The 20025-nt window shown below is 40.1% G+C and overlaps 1 protein-coding gene across 1 annotated transcript in view; it reads left to right on the forward strand.

Moving 5' to 3' along the window:
• The first annotated feature begins 9251 nt into the window (after positions 1 to 9251).
• The window catches only part of CERKL (ceramide kinase like), a 102410-nt gene continuing 91636 nt past the window's right edge, over positions 9252 to 20025 (forward strand). Inside the window, 2 exon segments of the mRNA XM_067549087.1 lie at positions 9252 to 9651; positions 9653 to 9777. Coding sequence (XP_067405188.1) covers positions 9341 to 9651; positions 9653 to 9777 — 436 coding nt within the window. The 5' untranslated portion in view covers positions 9252 to 9340.

Here is a 20025-nt window from a genome sequence, read left to right on the forward strand (position 1 = left end):
AACAAAAGACAAAGAAGTGTTAACATTTGTGGGCTACCAAGAACTTGCAAAATCTGCCTTTACTCATGATTTTTTTTCTCCTTGTCACAACACAGCAGGATTGAGAGGAGGAGTGGATTTATTTAAACTTCAGGAAGTGTCTTCATGTCTCCATCTTCTCCTGATTTTTAATACTTGCAGTGAGAGCATTTAGGAAAAGTGCACATATTAGACATTATTTTCAAATAGAAGGTGATTCAGCAGTCACTAACGTAGTTAAAATGAGCCAGTCATTAAAAGATTAATTCTGACTCATTAAGAATTTCCTAAGTGGTACATAAAAAGTTGTTTACCCACAATATGGGAAGAATTGACCATTTATGACCCAGATACGTGTTCATTAGAATGTGTTTCTCTGCCAGAGTCTTTTCCTGGCAGCAGTTACTAGCTTGTGATTGGCTTCCGTTGACCCCGCCTCTAGTGGCCGTACCTCTCTTGAACCATTGGTCAGGGCATCCTGAGTTTGGCCCCAGGTCAGAAGTCGCTAGAACTAATTGCTCGTTCCACACTGAAAAGTCTTGGAGTTCGCCTCCATCACAGAAGTGATGGCTAAGAATGAAGTATCTGGATGATAGTGTTTTGACACCTTCTCTTTGTCCCCATCCCTCAGCAATGGTTTCATTCTTCTCGTTAGCAGCTGTGCAGTTTTTTTCCTATAACAAAGGCCATGATCCTGACGCTACCAATTCACAAGGCACTGTTCCCCTTCTTTCCAGACATGAAACATGGTCTTTTAATTCTTAATCTTCAGTAGCTGTTCTGGGGCTATAGAAACTTACAGACAGAAATTGCGGGAGCAATTTGAATAATCTAATGTACAGGAACAATGTAGAAATGAAATGATCAACAGGTCTATCATAGACTGGTGCAAATGAAATGAATGAGCTTTTAAACCTCTCCTTGGAACAAAGTCCTTCATCAAGTGGGAGATACTTTATAAACTGCCTTAAAATGAATCTAAAATGAATGAGCTTTCCTCTGAATGAGTGAAACTTGGCAGGACTGATGATACTATTATCTCCAATTTCAAAAATGTGCTTGTAAAAACAAAAATCAAAGAACCCAAACCATAAATCTGTTTGCAATGTGTTTATTGCCAGTCTTTTGGCCTAAAAACAAATACACTGAAAGTTAATTGCTAGGCGAGGTGATTCACTTTGCAGAAGCTCAATTGCATTTTGCTGTAGCTGGATAAAGTGTGCTGCTCTGCAATCAAGAAACTGTTGCTGAGTGAAAGAAAAGGGGGAAAAAAAAAAAAAAAGAGAACAACTTTTCAAGCACTCCATTATCTTTTTATAGACAGTAAAGGTAGCTAAATATAGTCCTGAATAACCTAAGGGGAAAAAAACCTGAGTGACAATTTCTAAGACGAAATTTAAAAATCTGACCTAGGTTTGCATGCCTTTTGGTTATATGCCTTCATTTTAAACATAAGGATTCTTCTAGTCAGTCAAGGGGCAACTCACATACCACCATCTTTTATTCAAAGGCAAGCACAGATGTTCCTTCTGCAGGGGAGGTTTTAATTTATGAAAATTATATTGTTTATGCATGAATGCACTCTGCATAACACACAGTATTTCCATGTGATGAGTGAAATACCACAGAACCAGTGCCAATGTCAGGAACATATTCTGCAAATTTAGTTGCTTAAATGTTTAATGAATATTTGGAAGGCATTTCCAAACCATAAGAAACCTTTTAAATTACCTTCTCTTTTTCACAGTTATTAACAAAATTCAATTCCTTTAGTCAATTCAATTTACTTTAAAGGTCTGACTATGCTTTTTGAATATTTGATACCACAGTACTTCAGAAGAAATAATAATTAATATACCAAACAAACTAATAAAGAAAATCAATTACCTATTTTGGCAGATACTTGATTTTACACATTTCTTGTGAGTTTTGTTTCTATTAGGGTTTTCCCACTACGACCTCCATGCTCAGGAAAAAACAATATATTTTGGTTTATCTTTTCATGCTATTCTGTTTCTTATGATGGCACTTTTTTTTTTCTTATTGGCAACATAATAAACCAAATCCTGAAGTCCTTATTCAGGGCCTGCTTGTTATGTCCCATCAGATGGGGTTTAAAGGGAAGGAAGTACCTGCACAATTCTCCTCACAGAAATCAGTAAACTGGTAGGGTTACCCACCATCCTTGTATTGATTAAGCTGAAGGGCTGATTCCCAAGTGCCTCTGGATCCCAGGTAATCAGCAGAAGGCTGGGACCAGCTGCACAGAGGCCCTGTGATTTCATTCCAGCTCTGTGCACTGGTGGCCTTTTCCCTACCTCATCAACATAGCTCCCTTAGAGCAGAATGTTTGGTGCTTCTGCAGCTGACAGCTGCTCAAGAAGCCACACTTAAAAGGAAATCACCACCATGAAGAGGGCTTAGTGCAATGATTTTTCCACCATGACCTTTTTAGGGCTGGTGTGTGGATGGTATTCATGGCCTGACAATTCTTTCCTCATCCCCATCCACTTCTTGCTTTCCCTTCCTGCATGGACCTCTGAACCCATCAAAAGCACTCCATAGGCTCTGGGATAAGTAGGATCACTGCTGCAGAGGTGGATGACCCCACTTGTTATGCTTGGGAAGGAAGTGATACATGGATGGAAGGATTATAATTGGGTACCTCAGATTTTACTCAATACTTACTTCATTGACTTCAGTGAGAATTATGCCTGAATAAGGACTTCAGACCATGGCTCAGTGACATCAGTGGGCCTACCTGACTGAATAAAGGGAAGCAGGATTTAGCTCATTGAATTCATTAGAAGCAGGACTGTGCTCTTAATTTGGCAAAAATACATAAAGAGTTACTTTCTTCAGAAGCTGGTGTTTCAACAGTTGAATAAACCCACAAATGATAGCAATGTATGATCTCAGAGGTTAATACCAGGGCAATAAATATCATTCAAAATCTAAGTCTTGGCATACGTATACCAGCCATTAAAACAAAGCTTTTTTAACTTAAAAAATCTTTCAATTACTCAACACAACTTTAATATAAAAATAAACTAGACTTGGTGAACACCTAGCCTATATATTGCATTCTCTGTTTGAAAAATAAAGGATTTGAAGTGCCTCAGATACCAAATTTTGAAAAGAAGGGTACTTTTGATAGGATAGTACATAACTGCCATATTGAAACCTACCAAATAGTTTAAATAATTATAAAGTCAAATGCTGCTTACTTTATTTATGCAGTCCTTATTCATTCTTCATTCAGGAAAAACTCACAGAAATCAAACCTGCCATAAACATGTTGGGAATTTTGCACAACAATGTACAGGAAAAGAACTGCAAAATATGGTCCTCGTGCTTTTTTATTTAAACAAAACTATAAATATGTTTTGTTTTTACGCATCAAGCTGGGCTGTCTTAAAAAATAATGAGTTAAAATGTGCATTTAAAAATGTCTAACTCCATTATTTAGCTAATAGATCTATATTACAAAGAGTTTAAATAGATATTGTATCTTGAAATGATGGGTTGAAGAGCTACATCAGAACTGTTCTGTATAATTGTGTACGTAAGTGTTTTTTAAATAATTAAAATATGTATTTAACAAACTGTCAGAAGCTAGGCAATTGAAAATTAAGGCTGGCACTGCTCTTTAAGCATTTATTTTATGTATTTAGGTTGCCTCTGGGGTGTGTTAAGCATAGAATATCAGTCTTGATTTGCAATTTCCTGGCCCGAACCAGTTTGTATCACAGACTTAATTGCATTTAATATAAAATAAAGTTAGAAGTCATTGTGATTTACAGATCCTAGCAACATTCCGGTGAGAGCAGGACAAAAATCAGAGTTCTTATCATAGCTTTATTGTACATTTTTAACATAATGTCAAATTTAATGCAAAAAAGAAATAAAATGCCCCTTTGGCCCATCTGTCCTTATTTTATCTTTCTTCTTCCATAGTATATCTTCTTCTTTTGTTTGTCTTGTTCTCACTGATCTTGCAACTCTATCACTTTTCAAAATTACTTTTGCCTTGTACTTCTGCCACCTTCCAGTTCCCTCTTGTACCCATGGAATCTTTCCCATTCCTTCTTGTTCTTCTCTTTTCAGCCATTTATTTCTTTGCCTTTTTTCAAGTTTACTTTGTCCTTCACATCTTCAAGCTTTCTTGTCTTTCATTCTCTCTCTCTCTCTCTCTCTCTTCCTTGGCCCCCCTCACCCCACTCCTTGATCTAGCTTTCCTCTTATAGGACACCAATACATAAAAATGTGTTTAAACATAAATTAACAACAAACAAGCAAGAAATAGCTCTTCCACAGAAAATGTTTCTACCACTAGTGTTCTCAATAATATTTCACCAGTGGCTATATCACTCTTAGAATTTTAGAAAAAGTTGAAGCTAATGTTTGATATTTCTGATTTAAAATCAAGGAAGAAAAAATTAAAGTGGCTAAGTTGGGTTGAAATAATATTGAAAACTGTAGGTACGCTGATAACTTTAGATTTTAGGTTCTTCTCTAGAGTAAAAATGCATGAACAGCACATACTTAAAAGAGCTGATGCTCCAGGTTTAAAAATCTGTGGCATAGTATGAACTTTGCACACTAGGCCTCCAATTGTAACAAATAGTGGTAATAGCCAGAAAAATGTGCAAACGGTAATGTGCTTCCAATTTCTAAATCCAGGCTCCTCCAAAAATTAATCTCCCTTAGCCTGTGATACAATCCAGCAACCAGCAATTTCCAGTTACACTCTCCAGTCACAATCTGGTCATCAACTCTTGTTGATTCCTAACAGCACTCCCAATCCTTCCCTAGTACCGATTTTCCTTCCCTGACTCCAGCAGCTCTCAATCCCTCCACCAGTCAAAAACTGGCCATCAGATTATCCTCAGTCTTAACCACCATCCCCGTGGCCCTTTTCTACTTACAAACTTCTTACTGGGAGAGGACATGTGATATGAACTTCTCCATCTCATGGTGGTTGTTCCTCCTCCATCCTTTCCCCCAAGTAGCTGCTATCCCTTAACATTCTTCCCACCTCCTCCTTCCAGGATGTTGTCCTACATTTTTTTCTTTCCTCACTTGGCAATATTCTTCAGATAAAAGCTTTCTGACACTTCTCCTCCCTCACATGAGCACAATAAGAGAGACAGGGCCTACTGCAGCAGGAGAGGGGTAGACCTGATGTAAGAAGGGTTGGCAGCTTTCCCTGTTTCTTGCTGCTCCTCTTCTCTTCTTGTTAGCATCCTCTCTGGTTCTGCTTCCCCTGTTACCAGCTGCTACTGTCTCCTGTCCTATCTGCTGCTCTGCTCCATGTGTGATTAGCAGGGGAAATTAAACTAATCTGATTCAGTTCCTATGGTCCTATGCATTGCAAGTGCAACACAGCAGCAATGACAGGGTGACTACTGAGTTTCAAACATAAAGGACAGCTTCTGTAAGATATAGCACAAATCTGTTTTTAAAGGACATAATTCCACAATGTTTTATTCATGGTACAAAATCATACTCAGTACAAAATCATACATTTGAATCACAGTGCATAATCTTTTACATAATTATTGCTGCAATAAGGAGCAAAGCGTGTCCTCCATTGACTTGATAGAAGAGCATTGTGGGACATTAGATACAATAACATATAACAGATCACCTTTAAAGTGAGGTATGTTCTTTAATATAAAGACTGACAGTCATTTTAAACATATACAATAACAAACATTTTAACAAGGGGCTCCTGTGAAACCCCTCTAAAGCCTTTCCAGACAGCAGGAAAAAGTCATCTGAAGATTTTTACAACAAATCCATCTGTGGTTATGTTCTGCAATTTACCTCCTTATCTAGCCCCATTGCTCTAGGCTTCCCTACTTTCATTGGTTTATTGTCACTATACTAGCATGCTCATTTGCAATGGAAGGAGACACATGACAGGTTACAGAATCTTTGAGCAACTTGCAGTACTATATTTACTACCTTATCCATATTTCTGGTGGCAGCGAGGAGCATGTCTCCCACATGATCCTGACCATGCCACAATCAGAAATGGCCATGAGCCTCCTTTTTATGTAAACAAAATATATTAAAGCCAAATTTTGCCATCAGATATGCACACACAAGTCACAGTCTGAGAAAATTATGTGTCTGTACCTGAGGGCAGAATGAAAAATGTTACTTGTCATGTATAATAGGATATACACAAAGCTACTCTAAATAGAAGCAAATACATTACAAATAAATATATACACAGTTATGATAACAATGTGAAGCAACATTATCATAAAATATACCCAAACATCACATCAAGAGAGAGAAAGCAAATCCCATGGTAGAGCAACAATTAGAATAGATTTTAACTCTTTCCTTTCAGAATGTTTCCATTAAAACAGAATAGGGCTGCTCCTTGGGAACAATGGAAAAAAAGAGAGGCTGATTTTTCAGTTTTGAGAGAAAGTTCAGAGGGGGATTTTAATAGTGTAAGAGTGGAACATTGTGGGCTACAGTTTAATTTAAGCTGTGTGAATGGTTTGACTTGAACTCAGAAGTACTCCAACTCAGGCCTGGTTTTTATGTTTTACAAATACTTAGATTAGAATTCAACATAGTGAATAATAGAGGGAACTCAATAAAATAAGTATCACAAGATTGTAAAATTTTTAAACAACTTGCCTCAGAAGCATATTTTCAGCTAGATCATTAGCAATGTTGTATAGATATTTATGGTACTTTCACAGAGGGCAAACTTGTTGCCCTTGCTTAAGTAAATCACACCACTTATTTCAGTTTTCGGTGAGTATAGCAACAGGATTTCCTCAGATGTATATAATATCACTTAGATATTACAATGACAGACATTACAGAAAAAGCCTGACATTTTTACATTTAATTTTGAATCTTAATTCACACCATTCATAACTCATGGAATACAATATCTGTTATTTCTTATTTTCCTCAACAAGGTCCCCCATTAAAAAAATCTATATTATCTCTGGAAAATTGGGGAGAGAAAAGCGACTGCCTTTACCCCCACCTTTGTGGACATTTTGCTTATTTGATAATTGCTGTTGCTTGTCACTTAGACACCATGGTGACAAACACCTTACAAATACCATAGACAGAGAAATATTATTGCTATAGAACACAAGCTGCAAACAATTATAACAATTTAAATGTACGTCTTAAACTTGAGACTTTTGAATATCAAGGAATCGCAAACTTTGGGTGTGTCCTTTTAATGGTGCAGTAAGCTAAAACTTAATTATACAGCTCAAACTGAAAAAAAAATATGTTTGGGCTGCAATTTCGACCCTTAAGGAATTTGTTGGGAAAAGTTACAAACCCCAGAAATATGGGGGTTGGAATAAATACTGGAGGTCAACCTTAACTAATATGTTTGAACGTTATGATATTTTTGTGTAAACAGTGAAATATATCTCCAACAGAGTAGATACAAAGGGTCACATCTGCTTCTTCCCTATTTAGGCAATGGAAAATGAGGGATAGTATATTTATTCAACCTACTGTATACATTTTCTGCCTTGATTCTGTTTTAGACATAATTTAATATTACATAAGCTTATGCAACCTGCCATCTTATATGTATATTTCTTACAGGTGGGATACTTCCAGTTTGAAATATGACAATATTTTATTCCATCAGATGAATCTTGACATATTTATATATTTCAATATTAATCTTCAGACAGAAACATATTAACATATTTTATCTTTTTATTAAGAAAGTGCTGATATTATGACAGGGCTGTTATTACATTGTCATGTATGATGGCAATATTGTGTTTTGCCACTTGTGATTGTATTCCAGTTATCCATGAAGGGATAAATGAAATGAAAAAGTTCCCAATTCCACAATTTCCCATTGTTGGTAACGCTGGTGCATTCAGTAATGGGCTCCTGTGGATGCTAGGGTTTTGATACCATAATTTCGGTGTGCTCCAAGCAATTTTGGGCAACAGGGATGAAATCCTGGTTCCCTTGGAATGAATGGCAAAAATCCATATCGACTGTAAAAGAGCCAGAATTTCACTCATGATGTTTAAAATGCCTCCACCTCCTAGTTTACATTACCTCAACACATTGCTATCAATGATGGTGTTGAACGAGTGTTAGAAATGGTGGGAAATATTTGCCTAAAACAAATTGACTCTAGAAAAAATTAGTTTTGAGGATGTTTTTTATTAAGAAAAGTTGTAACTATAGGGTCATCAGGAACTGTTCTGAACATCATCTGAGCTGGTCAGCCAGCATAATTGGTATTACATAGTGGTGATGCTTTGCAACTCCACAGAGCTCTTTCATCTGAGATCTCGCAACAAACATTTGCTCGTCTCCCCTTCACACAGCATTGCTAAGTCCAACCATTCAAAAATCATGTCATCTCCCCCAAATCATGATTGTCTTAAAAAACATCTTAAAGATGGATAGATTCATTTTAAAGTACCCTTCCGATTCTGAACCTTTACACTGCATGCTGGTCACCTTTTCAAATTTTTCTCTGCAGCCATGAAGGCTTGAGACTTTTTTTTTTTTAAATGAAAACCAAAATGCATGTGTGTCACGACGGCAGGAGCTGGGTCTTTAATACAAACCATCACATATCGCCAGGCCTGAGAAAAAAATTCTGAGAGCTGTTTTCTATTTATTTAGTTAGTTAGTTTAAACAAACTTACACATTCCTTGCCATGTTAACTACTAGAATCAAAACAATCATTCTAACAGCTCGTTTTCCTTTAGCGAAGCCTTACACAGGAACAGAACCATCAGCTCTCTGTGGAACAGGGCCTTACCACCATATGACAGAGTGGGACTGGGCAACATTACAACATGTGGTTCCTAGTGATTTGAGTGAAATCGTAATAAACATGCTTTTGCAAAACTGTGAACAGGGGTGAGGGTCTGAGGAAGTGCAGGGCATGATCCTGCTCCCATTGACTGCCGCGTGGGATCCGAGTCCAGCCTTTCCAAGCAAGCCAGCCAAGCTCACAGCAAAGGCCTGATCCTCCTGAAGCCACCTCAGGCTTCGCATGGGCGACAGCCTAAGAAGAACCTCTGCTCGGGCAGCCTGAGCAGAGCGGTCAGCCGGGGCAGCAGGATCCAGGCCTTTCCTTCTCCCAGCAGGGAGGCGGGTCTGTGCTACGGCGGGCTGCGCAATAGCGGGACCCAGCTGTTGAATAACAGACGGTCGGCAGTGCACGGGCGGCCGTTAATGTGAACGGGCGAGGGCGGGAGCCGGGGACGCGCGCCCACCTGCGCGCGAGCGCTCACCCGCCCTCCTCCTCCTCCTGCCTCGGCTCGCGCCTCTCTCGGGATGGGGGCGGGGGAGCCGCTGCCTTGGCAGCCGCCGGGACGCGGAGAGAGTCTGTCGCTTCCGCTTGGCTCGGAGGGTGCCGCCGCCGCCGCCGCCATGCTGGGGACCGAGACCCCCTTCCCCTGTCCCAGGAGGGAAGCTTGGCCCGAGCTCGTGGCGGACCCTTCGCCGCCGGGGGCCGGGGTGGAAGAAGCTGCTGGGCAGGGGACTCCCTCCCCCACGTCTTCCTCTTCCTCCTCCATGGCACAGCGGTGGGAGGAGGAGGAGAGGCAGGGAGCGGCCCCCCTGGACAGAGACCACCCGCGCGGGGGAGGCAACCGGGGGCGAGGAGGAGCCGCTCCTCAGGGGCATCTTCCAGATCGGGAAGAGGAGCTGCGACGTGGTGCTCAGCGCCAGGCAGCTCAGGTGGCGCCCCATCCAGCCCGAGAACCCTGGGGGTGAGTGAGGGGAGCGGGCGGGGAGGGGGGAGACCCTGCTGCTGCTGCTGCTGCAATGCACCTGCCTTGAAACAGCAGCAGCCTCCAATGTGCCTGTCGAGGAGAAAGCGATTTGGGGGCGTCGTGTTCCCCTCTCCACCAAAAAGTGACTCCAACTTGTTAACCGAGGCGATCCAGCCTCAAGCACCGTCCCACCGCGATGGCTCAGGGCGGATTGTGCATCCCGGCGGTGTTGCCCCTTTAGTTGGTCTTATTCTGAACACTTGCCAATTGGATTGAGGTTCGTTCGCGCAGGGCGGGGTGCCTGCAAGCGGCTGGGCAGCCACAGGGCAGAGAGCAGCAGCAGCAGGAAGAAGAGGCAGTTGCCAGTGTATGTTGTCTACATACCTACCAAGTTGTTATAACAACTAAATCATCACTAAAGTGTCATTTGCCGTTTTTGGAGAGGGCCAACCTTTGTGTTCAGCTTCTAAACCAGTATCACTTTATGTTTCTGTGGCTATTTTCTTTTCCACCAGACAACAGATTTTACCTACGGAAAGAGGGCATTTAGCCTCAGATGAAATTTTCAGAATAAAACTGAATTTCTAGTGAAAGTGGACTTTTTGCTGTTGTCCAGTCTTACAAATTAGTTTATGGAAATTGAAAGTGTACTTAAAACAGGATTAGGGTAAACTAGTTTAAAAAGATAATTACTGACATCTCTCTCCACTTTAAATCTGTGCTAGCAGTAAAGGTGAAGAATTTAAGTAAATAAGGTTATCAAGATCTCAAATCTAAAACAAAGTATCGCTGGGCAGTCTCTTTATTACTTTTTATAGTATGTAAAAATATGGAAATATGAAATAGTGTGTCTTACAGCTTTTAGCCATAGGCAGAATAGTAAGGATTTTTCTTGATGCAATGTTTGCATCTTAATCTAAATGACAGCTGTGTAATATGTATATATTTTATATAGTAGTTTCTTGTGAGATGTATCTAAACTTTAGGGTTAGGATTGTGGGTCAAATCGTGCTTCACTTAGCTGAGCAGTTCTTCATACTACTAATATGAGTAAAGAAAGCAGGATTTGGCTCAATATCTTTATCTCAGCGTTGTGTCTTAAACTCCTTGATATTTATTATGGTACATTTTGAAAGGAAACATCAGAAGAAATTGAGCTCCTGAAAGATGTCCTGATAAAATAGTCTTCAGTGGGCAAAGCTATTGAAAAGGACTTGATTGAATAAAACAAAATATCTGTTTTACAAAAGATATTACAAAAGTTAACAAAGAAGGACATTTTTCAAATATCTGTACACTCTTAATTCAGAATTACAGATAAATATTTGTTTTTTCAGCAACCTGACTTTTCCAACAATTGGTAAATCATAATCTCTGCTCATATCTTTTCTGGGGTGTGAGTTTCCATAGTGCTACTCTATTGTAGTTCTCTTTTAGAGTTGGCTCTCCAGTAGAAAGCAAATGGTATGGTTAATAAATCCAGAGAGGTACTAACAGTATGAGAGAGATGGCACAAAATCCATACCATTATGATCAGACTATTGCAATGGCATAGCCAATCATGCATACCCTAAAGCTATATCAAGGGAATTTGTGTTAAGGTGTAAAAAGCAACTTTGAGACATGGTGATGCCACCAAATAATCCTATTTCTCAGGGTTACCCCAATCACAATGGCTCAAAACTGTGTGAGACTCCTGAGACATATGTCTTTGTGCACGTATGTAATCCAACATGCTAGGCTGCACCTCTTCAAAGTTGTCTGGCCTCTGTGTATTCACCAAATCACCATTGTCTGAATATGGTGCCCTCATGAGTACTAACTTCACTAGATTGGTGGATAGACCCACTCAATGTTTGTGTGGAAGTTCCCTTTGTCCGCCGTCAACCTTCACTGACACTGGTGACGAACACATCTGCTTTGTGATGGTGAGCTCATCTGGGCGCCCTACGAATTCAAGGTTTGTAGTCTTCAAGGATCTCCTCTCTTCATATCAGTGTCAGAGTTTAGAGCTGTCTGCCTCACATGTCAGGCCTTCCAACCTTGCGTCCACAGGAAAAAGCCTGTTTGTTCTTACAGATAACACTGCAGTGATTTTACCTCAACAGGCAGTGGAGGAGCTCACTCTCCTCTGCTTTGTCAGGAAGCAATTCACTGATGGAATTTGGATTGACCTGGCAATGCAAATGTCAAAGCCTCTTACCTTGCAGGGGTGCAGAATGAGCTGGTTAACTGCCGAAGCAGATAAATTACAAGCCAATATGAGTGGTCTCTCTGCCCAGATGTAGCCAGATGAATTTCCAACAGTGGGGGCTCCCCAGATAGACCTCTTTGCATAGAAAGCCAACAGGAAATGTCAACAGTTTTGCTCCCTACAAGGCCACAGTCCCGATTCCATCACAGATACTTTCCTGCTACCCTGGACAAACAAGCTGTACTACTCTTTCCCTCCAGTCCCACTTCTACACAGTGTGCTGCTAAAGACCAAACAGGACCAGGCCTGAATTATATTAATAGCCTCAGTGTGGCTTCCACTTTAGTAGATCTGCCATTGACAGTTCCAATTTTACTCCCATTGCACCCAGACTTGATCTCCCAAGATCATGGTTGACTGTTCTATCCAAATCTGCAGGCCCTTCATTTAGCAGCCTAGCAGCTTGATGGATAAATCATAGAGAGGAGTCTTGCTTGGAGCAAGTTTGCCATGCCTTGTTAAATAGTAGAAAGTCCACTGCCTTAGTTGTTTACATCAAAATAGAGCTGTTTTTATAATCTGGTCTCATCAGTCTGGGGTCTCAGCAATGAAGTCCTCTATCCAGCATATCCTGGACCCCTCAAAACTAAAACAGGTCTATCAAGGTCCACCTCACATCAGTATCAGCTTTCCATCCCCATGTAGATAACTGTTCTGTTTTCTCTAATGATATGACAATCAGACATGTGAAGGGCCTGGAAAGATTTTACCTTCAAATGAGGGAATTTATTCCCCCAGCATTTAAACCTAGTTTGGTTGAAGCTCATGGGGCCACCATTTGAACCTATAGCAACATACTATTTACTGTGCCTGTCTCTAAAGTAGCTATCGCTTCGGCCTGAACTCTGACATCTGAACTGCCTTATACAATCTTTAAGGATAAGGCATACTTGCACCCTCATCTGAGATTTCTCTCTAAAGCAGTATCTAACTTATGTATTAACCAGTTAATTTACTTACCTACATTTTACCTCAAACCACATGCCAATAGAGAGGAGTAACATCTGCACACTGTACACATTAGAAGAGAGTTGGTGTTCTACACAGATAGGATAAACAGTTTCATTTGTCACCCCAGCTATTTGTGGCCATAGCAGACAGAATGAAAAGTCTTGTGATCTCTTTGCAAAGAATTTTGTCTTGGATAACTTCCTGCATTTGTGTTTGTTATGATTTGGCAGGCATTTCCCCACTGGACAAACTGAAGTCACATTCCACAGGATCACAAGCACCCTCAATGGCATTCTTTGTGCAAGTTCTTATCCAAGACATTTGTAGAGTGGCAATCTGGTCTTCAATTCACACCTTCTGATTCCATTAGGCTACTACAGAGTACTTCAGAGATAAAGCTAAATTTGGACGAGTTGTACTCTAGTCTGTGTATATATGAACTCTGATCCCTCCTTCTATGTTACGGCTTGCGAGTCAGCAAAACTGGAATGCACATATGGAATCGCTCAAAGAAGAAAAATGGTTACTAATCTTTTGTAACTGCTGTTCTTTGATATGTGTTGCCCATATCCATTCCATGATCTGCCATCCTGTTCCTCTGCATCGGAGTTGTCTGGCAAGAAGGAACTGAGGGAATGTGGGGGTTGTTGGGCCTTCTCTACCGACACTCAGTGGCGCATATCAGCAGAGGGTGCTGGAGCTTCCTTGATGGGTACTGCAGAGGGAAAATGTCCAGTGACTCTGCACAGGGCGCACACACTCCAAGAATGGAAGATACATCTCAACAAACAATAGTTATAAAAGGTTAGCAATCATTTGTTTTTCCAAAAGAAGTATACTTTATCTAACTATAGGGGTGGTTTATCTTTTCCTTTTGTTTTAGATCTCAGAACATGGCCAGGAAATCCTCTAATATTTTCAGTTATGAAGTTAATTCCAGGTGAATTTGAGAGAGGCTGCTCTGCTAGCTCACTTAAGATCCAGGCCTCTGCTGGAGCATAAAAGGTTTTTCAGTGAGGTTTCACCCCCCTCATAACTAGGCTCCATATGGTAATCTTATTTTAGGTCACCAGTCAAGTTACCCATTTGCCATTAGAGCCTAAATTTACTGCTAAGTGTCATCTGTGTTTGAACTCATACTGCCACTTTACATTCATTTGAGGAAAGCAATCTATCAGTCACCTTAGCTGAGAGAGTCAAAGGACTTGCAATTCTGATTTATGGTAATCCTGTGCATTATGTTCCATGTGAGAAAGTAGTTCTCCCAGTATGTTCCAGTTTTCTCCCAGTATGTTCCAGCATGTGGTCCCAGCCTTCCACCTTAGCTAGGAAATCTTATTGATCAACTTCTGCCATAAACATAAGACCGGATGGGAGGCCCAATGGCATTTCCTTGACATCCATTGTACACTTAGTCTTCCTGTCCTGAAGTGAAGGGGACCTTCCATGTTAGCCCTGGGGCTGGTGTCCTCAGGAGGTGGTCTGCTCTCCTCAACAGGCTTCCACTGGTCTGTTTCTAAGAACATAAGAACAGACTTACTGGTCAGACTAATGGTCCATGTAGTCAGGTATCCTGTCTTCTGACAGTGGCAAGTGCCAGATGCTTCAGAGGGAATGAACAGAACAGGACAATTTCAAGTGATCCATTCCCTGTTGAACAGTCCTAGCTTCTGGCAATTGGAGGTTTACGGATATCTGGAACATGAGATTGTGTCCCTGGCCATCTTAGCTTCTCCTCTCCTGTCATAGAATCAGACGACTGGAAGGGACCTTGAGAGGTCTTCTAATCCAGTCCCCTGGACTCAAGGCAGGACTATGTATTATCCAGAACATCTCTAACAGGTATTTGTCCAACCTGCTCTTAAAAATCTCTAATGATGGAGATTCCACAACCTCCCTAGGCAATTTATTCCAGTGCTTAACTGCCCTGGCAGTTAGGAAGTTTTTCCTAATGTCCCTCCTAAAGCGCTCTTGCTGCAATTTAAACCCATTGCTTCTTGTCCTGTCATCAGAGGTTAATGAGAACAATTTTTCTCCCTTCTCCTTATAAGAACATTTTATTTACTTGAAAACTTATCATGTTCCCCCCTCAGTCTTCTCTTCTCCAGACTAAACAAACCCAGTTTTTTCAATCTTTCTTTGTGGGTCATATTTTCTAGACCTTGAAGCATTTTTCTTGTGCTCCTCTTTCTCCAATTTGTCCACCTCTTTCCTGAAATGTGGTGCCCAGAACTGAACACAGTGCTCTAGTCGAGGCCTAATCAGCGCAGTGTGAGTGAAAGAATTACTCCTTGTGTCTTGCTTACAGCACTCCTGCTAATATATCCTAGAATGATGTTTGCTTTTTTGCAACAGTATTACACTGTTGACTCATATTTAGCTTATGGTCCACTATGGCCCCCAGATCCCTTTCTGCAGAATTCCTTCCTAGGCAGTCATTTCTCTTTTTGTGTGTGTGTGCAATTGATTGATCCTTCCTAAGTGAAGTACTTTGCATTTGTCTTTATTGAATTTAATTCTATATACTTCAGATCATTTCTCCAGTTTGTTGAGATCATTTTGAATTTTAATCTTATCCTCCAAAGCACTTGCAACCCCTCCCATCTTGGTATCGACGGCAAACTTTATAAATATACTCTCTGTGCCATTATCTAAATCATTGATGAAGATATTGAACAGAACCAGACCCAGAATTGATCCTTGTGGGACCCCACTTGTTATGCCCTTCCAGCCTGACTGTGAACCACTGATAACTACTCTCTGTGAATGGTTTTCCACCCAGTTACGCACCCACCTTATAGTAGCTCTGTCTAAGTTGCATTTCTCTAGTTTGTTTATGAGAAGGTCATGCAAAACAGTATGAAAAGCCTTACTAAAGTCAAGATATACCACATCTACCGCTCCCCCCCCCATCCATAAGGCTTGTTATCCTGTCAAAGAAAGCTATCAGGTTGGTTTGGCATGATTTATTCTTGGCAAATCCATGCGGACTGTTACTTATCACCTTATTATCTTCTAGGTGTTTGCAAACTGATTGCTTAATTATTTGCTCCATTATCTTTTTGGGTACTGAAGTTAAGCTGACTGGTTTGTAATTCCTTGGGTTGTCCTTATATCTCTTTTTATAGATTGTCACTATATTTGCCCTCTTCTAGTCCTCTTGACTCTCTCCCATCTTCCATGACTTTTCGAAGATAATCGCTAATGGGTCAGATATCTCCTCAGTCAGCTCCTTGAGTATTCTAGGATGTATTTCATCAGGCCCTGGTGACTTGAAGACATCTAAATTTTCTAGCCTTTACTTGTTACTTTAGTCTGCCTTTCTTAGCTTCTCCATAGTTACTCTGCCTCCCTGGCTACTGCTATGTCAGATCCATTTGTCCATACTGATAGGCATAATGGAAAATCAGATTTCTTACCTTGTCATTTGTTTTCAGTAATGTAGCAGCACCTGTATGGCCACCCTTTCAGGATGTTGCTGTGGGAAGTTGGGCTCAGAAAAGTGACTAATCAGGACAGTGTGACAGTACTGCACCTTTAAGCCGAGGGTTCATTGTTTTGCTTGCTGAGGGAAAAGCGACAGTGCTTTATGGGTGGTGGTGGTGGGCAAGAGGTCAGAAGCTGCTGCATAAAAGGATGTGGGTCAACATGTTGACGCTAACTCATCCCCTGGAACTGGAAGGGCGGAAGGATTAAAAAGGGGCAAGCCTGAGTGTGGAAGCCCTTTTTCCATGGAGCAGGTGAAGCAGCACCCACCCTTTTGAGGTGGCAAAATACCAGATTTGATCAGGATCTGCTGTGAGCATTGCATTAGCAGCTCCTTTTTAGGGGGGCTGGGAAGGAATTTTTCCTTCACCACCAGATTGGCCTAGGTGGAGTGTTGGGTTTTTGCCTTCCCCACAGCGGCTTCAGGGAGGGCCTGAAGTTATGGTGAGGAGTGAAGAGACGTCAGTTATGTGTAGGAACTCATTATGTAAGTGTGGGACAGCTGTCCAGTGCAGGTACTCCATAGGAAAGAGATACAGTGACCAGATATATGGCTTGATTAAGGACTTAAAAAGGAGGTGTTGTTTAAAGGAATGGAACAGGGTGGGTTGGATCAGGGCTCCTATGAATGGTACAGCAGGGAGCTAATCCCCTGTTCTTAGAGCCTACCTTAACCTTTGTACGAGGAGGAGTGGATGGTAAAGTCCCAGCAACGGGTTGGCTGGGGGAGCTGGATGGAAAAAGAGGAGGGGAAGCTCCCCCAGCAGTTATTGAATGAACATGGAGTTACCTGCATTGCTCGCTCATCTGCCGGGTAGTCCCAGACATTTAATAATAAAACTGCGACCTGATTAAAACCATATCAAATATATCCTGCCCTTCATTTAGTATAGCCCGAGAATGGGCTAACCATAATTTTTCCTCTGTTTTGGAAATTCTTTGTTGGTGAAATCTGTATGTATACTGGATGGAGGTATAATAAGGTGCCCAGGTCCTGCCCAGGTTGACTGTTACTTTACTGACTGAGAGATAAGGAGAGCTCACCTACGTGTCAATACTGGTTCTGCCATATTAGGGAAAATAATTAATGAAGAAGAGGGGGAGATGTTTTTTTCTGATGTTGATCAATAATATAACCTGAGATAGTATAACTCCTCACCTTTGGGCAGCACTTCAAAATCATAGAAAAGAAACAAAACTACTTGAAGAATAGATTTAAAAATTATTTATTTGAGGTTATTTGAGAACTTGAAAGATAATAATAGGTTTTGTTGGGAAAAAGTGACTGAAACAGCTAAAGTGAAATTCAGTGTTTATGAAAGATAATGGATTAACAGCACTGGAAATGGGAGTCACTTGAATATTAGAATAGCTACTGAATGAGAAATGGTAATGCAAGCTTCCTCAGGCCGTTTTCCCAATATACATTGTCCCTGTCCTGGGGAGACTATTTGTGGTTGAAAGAGGACTTTATTCTCTGTGTCACTTTCATTCTCGGGCCTCTTTCTTGAGACTGCCAACAAGGATTACAATTTTGGTATTGATTTTATGATGCAGGTGCATGTTACCTAGGAAATGGACAGAAATTTCCAACTGACTTGGCCCTGGATCTAGAGCTTTCAGTATCTCTAGTTGTGGGAGCTTCTGATATTGAAGGATAATTTTGGCATACTGTATTTAGTATTCTTCGTTCTTGGAAACCTCTGGATGTACCTAAAAATGTGTGTAGACACTCTTCAAGATATCAGAACTGGGTAGTTGCTAGCATGGTTGGGTTCTGGGTCTCCAAGATAAAACATGCTTACGGTCCCCTGTTTTGCATAAATCACTGGACATAATCAACTAATTTAATGTTAGCATGTAAGTAAGATACCTGGAGAGCTCAAAGGCAAATTTTTAATATAATAGTATGTTTTGGTAGAAAGTTTAAAAAAAAAAAAAAAAAAAAAAAAAAAAGTAGAGAAATTTTTCTAAAAGCCTATGATAAGAAAAAAGGAATGAAATATCAAAACAACAACAAAAGAATAAGTCCTTAGTAATAAAGGACTTAGAATTAATTCCAAGTGCATAGCAGTCTGCTGTCAAAGCTATTTAGGAACAGATGTGGGTGAAATAGATACCAGTAGTCTGTTTGGGATATTAAGGTAAGACATCTGTCAGTCTAGCGGGTCGTCAAGAATAATGGAAACAGGACTAACACCAGAAATTGCTTATAACAAAATGTGAGTTATTGAATTTATTAGTTGATCAAATTAGAAACTTTTGATTTGGCTGCTAATATAAAGAGCACATTTAAAAAAATATTTGAACTAGTGGGTTTATCTGTTGTCCAAATACAAATGTGATAATATATTCAAATGGTGGACATAAAAATGAGTAATACTAGATACATCTAACAAAGTCAACTTTGTATTACATGGTTAAATTTTCATTTTAAAAATTATCTGAATATTTTTAGCAGTTTCACACATTCTAAACTTTTAAGACTAAACTATTTCCTGAAAGAAACAAAACTTGATTTTATATTAGTATGTCTTCCATATACCCTTTTTGTTTGATAATGTATAAATATTCATCTTCTTTCTGAACGTGAGCATTAATTTCTGAGATGATTTTTATAAAATGGAATTTGCTGATAAATTTTAAGACAAATTTTCATCTTTTGTTAGCTTCTACCATTTTCAGACATTACTTCCTTGATTTTCTTAAGTTTGGGAGCAGAAATTGAGTAGAATTAATATACATTGAGGGCACACTGGTGGTTGTGTCTAGTTGTGCACACATTATAGTTGTCTGCATATAGGAAAGAGAGAATAGTGAAAATATAAATACAAAGTTTTGTATTTGATCCTGGTCCTGCAAACATATATGTGCTTAAGTTAGTAAAATGGGAGTACTCATGCTTTAAATTTAAGTACTTAGGATTTAAATTAAGCATATGATAAGGGTGTGCAAGATTGAGGCCCTAGTGCTATTTGGGTTTCAAACAATGTAAATGTTTGTTGATTGGAGTTTTTTTTCAGAATATAGAACTTAGGTTGGAACTTGGACTTAGGTTTAGAACAACTACTCCCCCCACCTCAGCTGCTCCCCCTTTGTTTTTATGAAATTGAAATCTTGGACAAATCGTAAATTGAGTGTTTTTTCCCCTAAGGAATTATTAGACTTAAGTATCTGTAAGCATTGTAAATGGAAAGATACTCTCTTGTTTTAACACTATAATTGATGTCATGACTTGCCACATGCACTTCCTTTGTGAGTTTTTGTCTGTGCATATAAGGGTGGAGAATATCAAATCATGGAGTTTACTACAGTAATCAGTAATGAGTATGTGGAGAGCCAGACTGTGAGTTGATTGTTGGATACGTTTACTTTGTACAGTGTGTGTTTTGGCACTTCAGTGTTTGTCAAAATATGTTTGTCAGGATTTTAAAGCTGTTTGAAGAAATTCTGGGTGAAATCGGGTCTCCATTGAAATCACTGGCAATTTTTCCATTAACTTCAGTACAGCCAGGATTTCACCCTCTTATACTCTGTTGGTTGATATGTGGCCC

This window comes from Emydura macquarii, unplaced genomic scaffold (assembly GCF_026122565.2).
Source record: "Emydura macquarii macquarii isolate MOO-44397 ecotype Brisbane River unplaced genomic scaffold, CSIRO-AGI_Emac_v2 contig_1253, whole genome shotgun sequence".
NCBI lineage: Eukaryota > Metazoa > Chordata > Testudines > Chelidae > Emydura > Emydura macquarii.